General features: G+C 40.6%; 1 protein-coding gene across 3 annotated transcripts in view; it reads right to left on the bottom strand.

The window, feature by feature from the left end:
- Positions 1 to 13,865, bottom strand: part of DGCR2 (DiGeorge syndrome critical region gene 2) — a 36,306-nt gene that overhangs the window by 9,278 nt on the left and 13,163 nt on the right. The window contains exons 2-6 of one of the 3 annotated variants that reach the window (XM_015878274.3): positions 13,710 to 13,832; positions 5,845 to 5,970; positions 3,577 to 3,796; positions 2,688 to 2,764; positions 416 to 592 (exon numbers count right to left, since the gene is read on the bottom strand). In XM_015878274.3, the coding sequence (XP_015733760.1) occupies positions 416 to 592; positions 2,688 to 2,764; positions 3,577 to 3,796; positions 5,845 to 5,970; positions 13,710 to 13,832 (723 nt within the window). Of the gene's footprint in view, positions 1 to 415; positions 593 to 2,687; positions 2,765 to 3,576; positions 3,797 to 5,844; positions 5,971 to 13,709; positions 13,833 to 13,865 lie in introns of those variants that run through there. The other 2 variants (XM_015878275.3, XM_085556016.1) reach the window with 2 other exon arrangements.

Here is a 13,865-nt window from a genome sequence, read left to right as displayed (position 1 = left end):
TAGCCCACTGTCCATTCCTCCACAGACAGAGGTACCAAAACCAGAGAGAAGCAACACAGACTGCCCTGGGATCCTATGGCCTGAAGCAACTGAAGTTGCCTTATTAAAAAATAAAACCATAATTACGTGTTTATTCATTTTTAGGTGATGCTGATAATTTAAGAGCGATATCTACTAATAAAACAAACCCATATCCTAGCTGCTTATCAGTAACTTTTTAATGAAAAACTACACCATGGCTGACAATCACCCATTATGATGCCCCTATTTAAAGTAAAATCTTACTTTTTTTTTTTTTCCTCCTTTTTAATTTACTGGGCAAAAGCCAGAAAAGATAACAAAGAGATTTCTCCACATTTGTTATATGCGTATTTAAGCACACAAGACAGTTAACACTGAACAAAAAACAACTTACTCCTTTTGCAGAGGAATGACGATTTCTCATAGCAGTTTTCAGCATACCAGCTGTGTAAACCATGGTGCCGAAGGGTAGGAAAATGGAAACACTGAAGCTGGGCACAAAGAACGTTTTCATTTTCAGACATAGCCGTACCAAAGATAGGGTCAGGGGGTAAAAATACTTCCGAAGAGCCTAGAACAAGATGCATTGGTATAAGCAGCCTGGGGGTAAGCAAAGCTTCAGAAAAGCTTTGTAATGTCACTCATATCATGCACACCAACACTTGACAGGGCTAATGTCCTCAGCTTTAGCTTCCATTAGCAGCACTCCTCTGGGGGAAGGCAAAGAGTGGGGAAGGAAGGGGTGACTCACACAGAAGAGGCTGCTGTTTTCAAAGAGCCATGCAATTTTGCCATTATTCAGTGGTAGGAGTGATATTCTGTTATCTCTACTAATGCATCCCTCCAAATTCTCATGGTGTTTGCCTGCCAGTTTGGATCTTCTAAGGGGAAACTGAGCAGGGACCAGTACACCTAAAGGTTTGCACAAATGCTTGTGGAGCAAGAACCCACACCAACCTTGTACCCATAACACATGCTGCTCATTCAGAGTGCAGGGCTGAACAGAGCTAAACAAAGAACACAGCTGTGATGCTGCTGCACGGAGGTATGTGCTGTCTAGTCCTTCCAACTCATGCAACTGTTAAAAGACTGCACTGTGATGTGTTCAAAAGAGCGGGGATTTAGCATGAAGTTATTTCTCCCACACCAGGGCATGAGAAATGTTGTAAGGGCACTGTACAACTTTAAAAATTTGGCTTCTGACCAGTGTCTTACTGTTACATTAACTGGTTACTTACTGCTAAATCTAATTGGTATTCAAAGTTGTGGAGATACAATCATGAGCATTAGTCTATGTGATAGGTCTTCAGAAGCCTCCTTTCCAAACCCATGTGCTTAAACATTGACTTCAGCTCCTGCAGTTGTTCAATTAGGCAGTTATGTCATGTGATGGTCTTTTCCAACATTTAGCCAGATGACTTTTAATGCAATTAGGCTCCTCCATTATTTCTGGGGGGTTTAAGTTCTCTATTTCCCAAGACTGGATTAAAATTTTCAAGCTGCGGAACCCTAAATCGCTTTTGAAACAGATACTAGGAATTCACTGCCTTACTAAAGGTCCAAATAAAAGGAACATAAGTAAAACCTTTCAGAAGCTACTGAACACTAATATGTGCTTTACTTCATATAGGTATTATTTTAGTATATAAATGACTAAATGACACTGAGAAGGTTTAAATTTATATAATGCATCAAGTTAAATACAACTTATATCGTGATTTTCTGTAGTGTCCCCCTGGTCATAAACACTCTGTCAGTAGATGGCAGTGCAGTCAACGTTCTGAAGAGCAAAGGAAGGTCCTTTTGAAGAGAAGCAGTTTTTTTCCTAGGAGTTCATAGGCAAAGCCGACCTGTATAAGCAGTTTTGCCCAGACTAGGAATCACTAACCCTTTAGAGAAAAAGCTGGAACCTCCCCTTGCCATCCCTCTGATGTTGAGAGGCATCTTTATGTGCTTTTCTTGAAGGAACTAACAAAAACGTTCCTGCCTGCACGAGAAGGAGCAGTTTCCTCTGAATATGCAATCAAATCCTTTTAGGTAAATGACAAAAGAAATCAATACTTTTGTGCACAGCAGAACAGTGAAATGGCATCATCAATGGAGAGCTATGCAGGGTTCAGCCACTCCTCATGCATCAAAAGTAGTATTTTTCAACATCCAACAGCTTTCCAGAATTCTGCTCATAATTATGTACCCATACATAACAGACAGTTATTATTGCAGATTTTCAATTAGCAGAAGTTATATATGAGAAGAAAACTACTCTGATCAGTCTTCAAATGGAGTTCTCAATGCCGATGCTTCAAATACTGTTTTTTCACTTTCCATTTTCCAGGACTTATACCAGCACAGCAATTGGACATTCAGTTCTGCACACAGGAGTTCATATAACGACAATGAGATAAACTAATCACTTAACTGAATTAATTAAAAATAAAAGGTATAAAAACATATTTCCCTTTGCAGCAGAGGGGACTGCTTCTTTTGCAACTGAAAAAGCTCAGCCAGTATTAAACACTTCTGTTTCTTACTGTAAAGCAAAGCAGTTCCCCTGCAGCACTTTAACGCCATCAGTGAAAGAAATTACTTTGTTCCTGTAGAAAATATCCATGTTTTAAGATAGCTCCCATTAACCATTCAGCTCAGTAATAATTGTAGAGGCCTACCTTTGTAAGCTACTTCCCAGTGACCTTCTAGAGAGTGATTTCGGTTGGTGATCACATATTGATATCCAACCCAGAACCTACAAAAAAATTAAATTCTATTCTAAAGATACGAGCCAAAAAACATACTGAGAAATTAAAAAACACTGCACAGAACCTAATGATACCTTCATAATTAAAAAATAACTTGGAAAACATCCTGATGATCTTTTCCTTAAAATCTGAGCTGATAAGTTTGCAAAGAGATAACACTGAATAAAGGCATGTGATAGTTTTCCATGTTCACAAATAGTTTATGATGCCTTCAATTTCCATGCATAAGCAACATGTTATTCTGTCGTTATGACAGCACTGCAGTATTTTGAACCCAAAAACGCTCACAAGCAAAAATATATATAAGTAAATGGTTTGCTGTGAAATAACAGCATAAAATATCCCAAGTCACCAAAGCACGGTCCTTACAACTCAGAACGGCATTTTATGCCATTTTATGCCATTCTCAACTCAAACCTGTAGTCTTTGTCAGAAATATGGATACTTAATAAAAACAAAAACTGTGTTGAAAACTTTAAAGAATTATTATTTCTGTACAATGCAGTGCAGCAGTAAATCAATGTAAAATTCATCTTCCCTGTGGTAGTTCAAGATTACTAATAAGGTGCTGAGACAGCCTGAAAAAAGACTATGGTGAATTGTAGCCTATTAATTTACTAATGCTATTTAAAACACAAAACCCGGAGATGTCCACTGCCACCTCTCAGCATGCTCTTGCAGGGTTATTAACCTGAAATCAGTGCTACCATTAGATTTGCTAGACAAACCTAACTACCAGTAATTATACCCCACAGAAACCATTCTCACGTGAGTTCTCTGCTCCCTTCTTCACACTCACCTACGTTGGTCCTTCCTGACAAATGTCTTTTCTTCCAAGTCCCACTCCTGTGCCAGGATAAACCTTAGCTCCTGGTCTGCAGTGAAGGTGGCAAGGGATCCGTTCACCCGCTGACATGTCTGCACGGCGTCCCAGTAGTTCTCCCCATTTAAATAGACTCTGTAACAGCTGGCTGTGCCCTCGTAGTGATGCCACCCTGTTGGGCACTTCCCTAGGAAACATGAAGAATAGAAGGGAAAGCATTCCCCCCAAATTAGGATCTTCAAGGTAATACATCCTAATCAGTTTATGACAATACAATGTGTAATCAGTTGCATGTGTTTACCCAACATACTGCCCATACTTTACCTCACCAGTAGGAGATGCACGCACTACAGATCATGGGAGACTTCCTTTACTAATGCTTTTCATATAGGTATTTCTCATAAATGGACTGAAAAATTCCTAGTGATGTTTCATTGCACAGCCACAGCCTTTAAATTCTTTAATTAAGATTTATGGTCTACTAAGGAAGCTTTTCCCTGAACAGCTTTACAAATCCAATCAGTTTGATCAATCCGAGTCAAAACAAGCAGCAAGGAGCAGGAAGCATAAGCCCGAAGTAGCTAACTTGATGACTGCATCTTTCTATTAGGTGGTTTAGCAACAAGCCCAGGTTGCCTTGAAGTTTTCAGCCTTCTTTTAAGGAACAGTCTCAGTAGAATTCACCTAATCCAGCTCAGTCTACCACTGAAGATGATGGGGGTTCTGGGGCAATGGTTGTTTGCCTTGGAAAACTGTCACTGCAAAGTGGGTCTTTGCAAATCAAGAAAGTGATGCTATGAACTGCTGCCTCTGATTTCTCTCAATTCCCTCACAAGGGAATATGCAAGCAAAGCCTTAAGGCATTTGTAGATGAGACAGACCCATAGGCTTTTATAGCTGGCATTCTTGGAGGTGATGGTTAACTAATAAAATCACAGAAGCAAGCTGATGAAATTTAAAACAGACATGAAATATGATATTAGTACTTGCATTTGCAGTATTAATATTGCATGACACCTAAGTAAGGTACTTTAAATTCACAAACTGTTTCATGTTTATTGCAAGCTTAAGGACTCCCTTCAGAAACAGTGATCTTCATCATCAAATCATGACACACATTTAGATTTGAATCCCTTTAAGTGTCCTTCCTCAGTCTCCATTTCTATTTAAGAAGCAGTGGGATTAAGATCTACTGCTCATGCCACTGGGATGGAACTGAATGCAATATCAATCAAACTGCAGAAAGTTTCAGATATTGCTGTATCAGTTTCTAAATTGCTTTATTGTTCTCCACAGATGTGACTAACAAGTTAGCTACTGGAATCCACAACATATCAAAATACCTATTTTAAAAAGCTTCTCCTCTCCTTCCCCCATCCTAAAAAACATCAACACAGAGATGAGTTTTTACTTTTTGACTTCTCCAGAATCCTGCCATGCCTTCTTCTCTGCCTGTTCCCTTCTTAGCCTGCTCCACCCATTCCTCCAAAGCTAATCAATGCTTTCTCACTCCCAAATCACTGGATGATCCATGGAACACAAAGAGAACAAAATAAGAGAAAGCAGCAAGAAAGACTTAGGATATTTGGAGCCTGAAGAGATTCGGAGACATCAGTTGCTATGAGCTCTCATTAGCCAGGATGACAGTCGCAAAATATTTCTAAGTATTTAGATAAGGCCAGTACCAAGATGCAGACAGCAACGCTAGCAGTGATGCACGAAAGAGGGCAAGATGTTATTGGAGTGTTGTTTTGGAAGATTCCCAACTGATACATAGAAGTTAGACAGAGAAATCTATTCAGGCACCACACTCTTCCTTGACAGACCTTCTCTTCAGAGATGCAAGTGAAGAATTTCCTCAAGTTCCTCTCTTCCTCAAGGATACTATTCCTCCTAAAAAGGTTATGAAACTCACAACATCTGAGATGCATTTAGTTTATCTAAAAATATCGCCAAAATGACTTCAATCAAAAGCAATTGATTTTGGCTTCCTGTTGCACAAAAACCAAACTACAGAGGAAGCCGAGTATTCTGCATCTACCAGTCTGCTGTATGAACCATGCATCATAACAGCATATATATAAATGAAATGTACAAAACCCTTCAAAAGTACTGAACATGAACTAAAATTGGTCAAATTTCTATGCAAGAGAAAACCTATTAATTTTCTTTTAAGAAAAATTAGTCTGAGTTGTTAAACTAATTAACAAAAAGATGGGCCAGATTTCCCAGGCTGCAACTTACTGCTAAATCGGACAGGCTGTGCCACATTGACGGTGTGGAAGCGGGTCGTCTCCCCTCCTCTCCCTCGATTATGCCTGGAGTCCACATTCTCCTTCCCGTGGTACGTGCGCTGGTCTCCTGTCAATCCTAGGGACAAGAAGGAACAGTCAGTACCAGTGAAATGTGGAACACAAAGCAGAGCTGATTTTACTAAGCTTTCTCTGGGTTTTAATTCAAGACAAATTTTAATTCAAGACGTGATAAATAATAGGTAGGTAAGCAAAGATGATAGATCTCTGTACTAACAGCCTGGCCATTTCACAACTGAGATACAGCTGAAAAGAACCACCACTACATTACATGAGTCCTGCAAATATAAGTATTTTGGCATATTTTCAACAACTGCAGTTTTGCACAGATCTTCACACCGGTCCTTTTGGTTGCTGCAGCAAATGCACTATTCCCAGTGCATTTTGTCTCCTCCCGTTTGCAGAACTCCCCCCTCTCCAGCTGCACACTCAAAGACACAGACAGCTTTTTCAATCTATTTTCCAACATATTCTCTTGAGATCTAGGACAAAATTAACATCAGGAAAGGACATCTCAGCCAGAAGAACAAGGTGTTTTATTCCTTCTCAACCTTCTAAAGCAAACGTTTGCTCATTATTTCTGAAACAAAAAGTGAATAGGCCCTAAGCTGGGTGTCAGGGCTTGTGAAAGGGCGCATGAGACAAATGGACTCAGGAGCTCAGCAAAACACAATGCAAGCTGTAATTCCACAAAGGGGACCGGGGCATTCCAGGAGCAAATGAGCAAATGGGTGAAGTGCTGTCACTGCCTCTGCTAGCAAAATTAACGAGTCCATAGGTGGTACAGCTGGAAGGGTCAGGGGAGAAGCCTTTGAGATCGAGATGAACACAAGGTTTAATGTGGAAATGAGGAATTAACCTGAAAACAGATAAATGAAGAATCTGAGAATGTAAGCACTGAAACACCTAATGCTACCAGCTGCTATCTGAGCTAACAGAACAAAGAGCTGTGCGGATGTATTCCTTATAAAAAGAATCAGCTTACTTCCTTTTAAAGCTGATTAGCTCTACGTACCCATCTATGGTTCCAAATAAAAAGCAGCAACATGGACTTATTTAACAGGCTTATCTGTTTGAAATATGTTAAAAACTACACAAATCAAACTTTCTCCTTTCAAAACTTTGAATTGCAAGAGATCCACAGCAACTTGCTGTTAATTTAAACACAGTTGGAGGCTGCTTGTTGTGTTACCCAGGGGACAGACCTTGAGAAGATCCACCATCAGACAATGTACTCCTTGGGACAAACTGCTGATGAGAGCCTAGGAAGAGCAGAGTAGCTCTGCAATCATCTGGCACCAGCACACTGAGTTTTCCCCCATGTTAATGGGATAAGCAAGGGATATTTGATTATCACGTTACCCAAGGAATTACATGTCCACGGAGATCACCCGTTAAGAAATGGCTGCGTGTAATGAACTCACATGGCCTTACAGGAATAAAGTTGTAATCCCAATACTCAATATTAGAACATGCTATTTATCACAGGAAAGGAATTAGTGCCAAGAAATTCAGTCAGCATACACTTCAAAGGGCACAAAATGGTAAAGTAATTCAACAATGTGGACGGCTGATTATTTTTATTAAAGGCCAATCTATTTTTAGTTTTAGGATTGGACTGCTGTTAATCCCAGTGTAAATACTGCTGCTGAAACATTATGATCTTCAAAGTGATACTAAGACATTAAAAAAGCGAATCTTTAATTAACATTATTTTTAAAGTCTTAAGATAATTAACGTAGATTGCTGTATCGACGATGAACCGAGCTTAGCATGGGAAGCCCTATTTTCCCATGGCATTAAATGGTAACATGTAAAGCAAAAGAACCAAACACATGAAGCATTAGTCCCCTTTCTGAAGTGCAAGCAGATGCAACACCATATGGCTGACCCTTCACAGCTAAACAGAACGCCCACAAGTACTTAACAATTTAACTCCGCCAGGAATAAAAGAGGAGTTCACAGGTTTTAATATGCAAGATTAAGAAAGGGTTACTTCGGTTAACAACTTAAGCTGACACAATTTATGGCAGATGCCTTGAAAAATAGCTCCACACCTCACACAAAGTGAGCTCAACCAAACATCAGCCAAGAAGGAGACCATGGCTTCTAATGCTTGCTAATACAATGTGCCCATACCAGCAGCCCTGGCACTGAAACAAGGCAGAGCTCTGGGGGCACACAGCACCACAAGTCCTCCTTCATGCCCAGCGCTGTCAGTTGCTTAATAATTTGGAGCTCTTCAAATATAAAATTGCTCCTATTTGACCTGAATTTCCTGTCTCTGAGAAAAGCAAGATGACAAGTTTTTCCAGGGCAATAAAGAAACACCACGCTAACAAGCCTGCAAATTACTCAGCTGTCTTGAAAAGCAGTTGCAGATTCAGATGGCAAAGGTGTAATTGGACCAGTTTGCTATTGCGCTGTTGCAATACACAACAGAATCATTTTCTGTGTGCTCTGCTGTTCCTGTTCCCTTTATTAAAAATATTGATATCTTTAGAAGGAATAGTGCCACGAGCTAAGCTTTCAGATAACAGCCTAAGACAGTAGGCCAGCCTATGTTTCATCAGCGTCTGAAAAAGAAAACAAGCATTTTTAGTGCTTTTGTGCAGAGTTAATATTCTGAAAGCTATTAATTTAGGACAGATGAGCTACCTTCCAAATCCTTCCTTTTCTAGATACTAAAGAAACACACAAGAGATAGCAGCAATAGCAGTATCTTCCCTAGCCAAGACAACAGCTTTATGTTTTGGCTATTCCAGAAAAGGGATTTGCACAGTAGTAAGTGGACAAGGACAAAAATGGGTTCAGGGGAAGACTCATGAGCCAGTTTCTCTTTTTCTCTCGCAAAGCACTGCATGTGGGACAGGAACATCCTCCAAAGTGCTTCCAAATGGATCCAGCCATGATTAGCATTCATGCAGCTCCTTCCAATTTACAAACAGTCGCTAATTCACTCTAGCATGTTTACGGGCTGAGTAATACACCATCAGGAAAGTTGCTCAACATGTCTGATTACATGACTGTTTTCAGCTGTTTCAAACTTGAAGCTACCTATTTAGAAGGAAAGCTTGCCATGCTGGATGGCTCCTACCACATTTTATGGTGGCAAACTGATTCAGATCTGAATCAATACCACTCACAGTTTTTCAGAACAAAAGGATTTAGAAGAGCGAAGTATTTTGCTTATACTCTACCTTTTAACTGAACAAGACTTAGCACTTCTGACTGCCAAACACAGCCCTGAGAACTCACAGAGAAAGCTCTATCTCATGCACACAAGTTTTGTTATTCCTCTTCAGAGCAGGGGAACACAGAAGGTCAAATGCCACCAGGTTATGTCAAAAACAAATAGGGGATGGTCCATTATTCCAAGTTGTCCAATTTTCCACATACATCCACAGAGGTTGCCCTATAACATTTACCCACAGGAGCTTCCTTAGGTGCAGTGAGGGATGAACATGCCCTCCAGCAGCAGGGAACACTCCTCTTCTACACCTCTCTGTGTCTCTATCCCTCAGACCATGTGAAAAGATACAAAAAGCCAAGCAGCACAGAAGGAACGTGTGCTGAGAACACACAAAAGTGAGCTGACAGGAGCTGAGCCAGGACCAGGCTGGAACAGAGGCATGCCAGGCAGCGCTGCAGGGGGGAGCAAACACAGTGCTCAATGGCAAACACCACTCAGGGGAGCTGGAAGGGAAGCTGCAAGCAATCATACAGACCCAAGACTGCTTTGTACAGAAAAAAGAGCAGACAAGAGACTGACTGTCAGGAGCCTCTGAACTATTAAAAGAAGTATGTGTAGGGTCAGGACTCATGCAGGGGCGAATCCTGGGATTTGGGAAGCTGCACTGTTTCCCAGAGTTCCTGTGCCACAGCAAACAAGTCACTCCAGCCAAGCACTTCATGAAGACAGATGTACCATTAAGACAGGTCTGGTCTGCAGCTACAATTAAATTCTACACACTTGAAGCAAAGGGCATGCTGCCTAGGCACTGGGCACTCAGGAAGACAGACTTCTAACATTTCCTTTTGGACTCTCAAAACACTAGACCTGGAATCTTTGCATTTCCATCACGAACAGGGAATTCCAGCACATCATTCCATTCACAGTACATAAAAATGAAATATGAAAAGTACCTTGGTTGCTAGGCCTCAAACTTTCTCTCCAGTATATTACCTACAGAACCTTTAGGAAGCTTTTAGTTCAATCTGGTAATCCAAGAGGTGACGGAGCTTCAGGATTAAATCCAATTTCACATCTAAAGACTTGGAAACGTAGTTCAGATGTCCACAGGTCTGGCAGCTCCACCCTTTGCTTTATCAGTTGTGCCCAGCTGGGAAATAGATGAAATAACCCAGCATCCTGCTGTACTGAGCACCAGTCAAACCCATGGAGTGCCCTGACAGCAAGGAGCTCAAACACCACAAGGGAAAGGAAAAATGAAGCATCCTGGAGGAGACAGCACGGCTTCAGAAAAGGCATGCAATTGATCAGGGACTATTTGTCATTATTTAGCTTTTTTAAAAGGTAGGTGGGTAAAGGAGATGTACTAAGAAGCACATCAATGCCAACAATGTAAAGATCTCAGTACAGAGCAGTTCATTATACATGAACTAACACTTCAATTAAGGAAGGAAATGAAAGACTAACCAACGGAAATGCTTTTCCCAATATATCATTAAGCAAAGAAGCACAGGGTTGGAATACTTTTGGAAGGAGTGTTGAAGCTTCCTGGCCATGAGGTAAACTGAAAGTCAGGTAATAATTTGTGGAAGAAAATACACTGTATGAGTTACCTCAGCTGGAAACATCCTCCTTCCGCTAAAACTTTTGGCTGTGTATTTTGCATACATGTGGTCTGACCAAAAAAAAAGTCATTTAATATACTTATTCAGATTGTCTATAAATGAACATCTTACCTCCTCGTGTTCTGGAGAAGATGTTAAAAGGAATGATCCTAACAAAGAAGTATTAGGGTTTGGGATGTCTCCAGTACTTAAGACAACGCACAATCATCGAACAATTTTATTACTGGATCATTCTCTGAATTCAGTAGGAGATTCATTACTAACATGAAAGAAAAAATGTGAATAGTGCCAAATAACTTTCAATGGCCTTATATTAAATCACTGCAAATAGCAAAATGACAAAGTAGTCATTGAAACACACCCTCATCACAGCCACAAAAATCTAACTCACCACCAATGATGTTTCCTGAGTTGCTCACGTTGAAGGGTGCCATTAGCAGCCCAAAGGCTGAAAGTGAAAAGCTCTGCAATCAGGCTCAGAGCCCTTCCTTGCAAACTTTCTCTTAATGCTTCAGAGAGATTTCATCCCTTTTAATTTGAAGATGTTTTAATTCTCCAAGTTTCACAAGCCCAAGTGGTTTCACTAACTTGTTCTTTTAGTGTTTGGTCTGCCTTTATTGAAATTAAGGACCTTAATTACTAAGGATTTAAATTTAGCTGAATCATCTCACAATTACTCATTTGAATCGACAGGTATTTTCTAAATTTAAAGCTGCATCATCTCTTGTTAATTCAATGGCCTAAGAAGAAAGTTATCACTCCTGAGTATGATACTGTGCTACTACTATTAGTTGCTTTAGTTTCCCAATCAATGTCTCAGCAGTCGGTCTGTCCTGTGACTGCTCATTTTCCCCAGCCTAAGAAATACATGCTCTTCCAAGCTTAACTGGGCCTCAGCAGCATTACTTAAATTCATTTTGTCCTTCATATTCCAACACACCATTCACATGCACAGCAGCACACACACCAGTCCCTACTCTTGGCAGTTCACGTAGCATATGCCCTTCGATGCCCATTTCAGCTCACAATGCTATCCCACTACGTTTCTGTCACAGGTATAATAGAGTTTTATGACCTACACCAGTAGTTCCCGTTTCTCTGGTTTGCTGGCTGCCTCCTTGCATTACTGTGCAAATATCTCAGTTCTTGCCACACCCAGCTTGCTGGCTCCTTTAACTTCGTACAGCCTTTTCCACCAATTACTTATCCAGTTAATCTTTTCATCAAGTGGAGCACTTTCCTTCTCCATGCTTTCTATCACCTGCCCCCCTAATACTCTCTATGTCAGTTGCTCTCCTCCTCGAGTCTTTGGACTCAAGTTCCTTTCCTTGAGTCTTTGAACTCAACTTGGCTGCTAGGGTAAAAGGAAACAAGGGCCTGTCCTCTTCGTTATCTTTACTGATGACCTGGATGAGGGCATTGAGTGCACCCTCAGTAAGTCTCTGTGTCAGGCCAGACAGTTCAATGAGACCTACACCCCAACCAAAGGCTGAGTCCATCCTTCGAGCAATTGCACTTCTATCACATCCTCGCCCTAGCCTTGCACCAAAACACTCTTCAAAGATCCATCAATGAGTCGTCATGTTCCCACTGCAAACATCATGCAACAGCTTAAGATTGTTGACTGATACAAACCATCATTTTGAACTAAAGGGATATTTCAGTATCAGTGCTTTTTGAGTAAATCCAAACATTAACGCGACTTTCTAACCAAGCTATTAACCTTCATTGACCTCCAGAACTTGTAGATCCCCAGCTCTTCATAGTTGATCAAAAATAGCGAAGGAGGAGGAAGAATAACAGCACAACTATAAAAGCATCTGCCTTTAAGGACATCCACATCCTGAATAACAGCCTTAAACAGAAGCTGCATTAATGACATGGCTTAATTTTCAGAAACTAGGAAGTTCCTCTCTACACTCCCTGCAAACATACCGCTCACAGAAAGCAAGCAAAAACTTCCTTTAAAAAAAAAATAAAATAAAAAGGCACTGAGCATATTCTTTTAATTATCTGTGAGCAACACAGTGGGGAGAAGGCTAACAAGTGTGCAGCTTCAAACACAGAGTGTTACATTTACTATTTCCACTTAAAAAACCACAACTATTTAGAACAGCTTGTTCCTGTAAAATACCGATGTTACTATTTGGTAGCACCTCTGCAACTAAAATAGCTTAGAACTCAGAATGATGACAGACAGACTGAATGCTGTGATATGAATGTGATTCTCTGCCATGCAAATTAAGTACCTCAAAGGCAAAGAGCTCCATAGAACAGTTGTTGAACACAGGTTTGCCATGCTGTAGAGGGAAGAGTTATGAACTGTGCCACAGGTAAATTCTAAGCTACGTTATCAGATTCCTGCATTACTGTTGTCACAAAATAAATAAATAAGATAGGTCCTTTCACTTTTAAGATACATAGAAAAAAAATCACATTGACCACTGTGTAAAGAACAAAAATGAGAATGCTCGTATTTGTGATTCTATGTTCACTTACATTATTATTATTTTCTTTAATAACAAAACTAAAGGCAGCTCTCTATCTGGCAGCTTCAGCAGAGAACAGTTGCTGGCAGTAGGCTCCTGAGAACATACATGAGCTCATAAAGAGTAAATACAACAGTTTGTTTGGCAGATCAAAGTTCTCCACTTAAGCATATGAAGTGTAATTGGAACAGGTAGCAATAAAATAAGCTCTTTACCTAGTCCAGCAGTGACACTAAGTACAGTCTGAGTGATGCACTCACACAACCCAAACTGTAATTCAGAACTTAACCTCAGGCTTACATGTCATTTCAGTTTAACTGCAACATGATTTTTCCCTGTGAAGAAAGTCTCTTTTTCAGACTTGGAACCTTCCTTGGTGCCAGCACACCTACAGGCTGTCAGCACCAAAGTATGACACAGCCAACTGAAAGAAATGTTTTAGAGTAAGCCACACAAAAAAACAAGGTAGTGTTGGGATGAGCAGCCTTACCTGGACAGTCAACTTCATCGCTCTCGTCCTCACAGGTGGGCCATCCATCGCACTGCCAGGTGGAAGGGATGCACTGGATGGTACCACTCCGACACGCAAACTGCCCTGGGGTGCAGCGGAGCTCTGCAAAAGAAGAAAGGTGTGGTTTGTTTCAAA

Source organism: Coturnix japonica, chromosome 9 (assembly GCF_054131305.1).
Source record: "Coturnix japonica strain WE chromosome 9, WE-NBRP24, whole genome shotgun sequence".
NCBI classification, from domain to species: Eukaryota; Metazoa; Chordata; class Aves; order Galliformes; family Phasianidae; genus Coturnix; species Coturnix japonica.
Note: the sequence above shows the minus strand (reverse complement) of the source record. Positions and strands in the feature narration are given on the sequence as shown.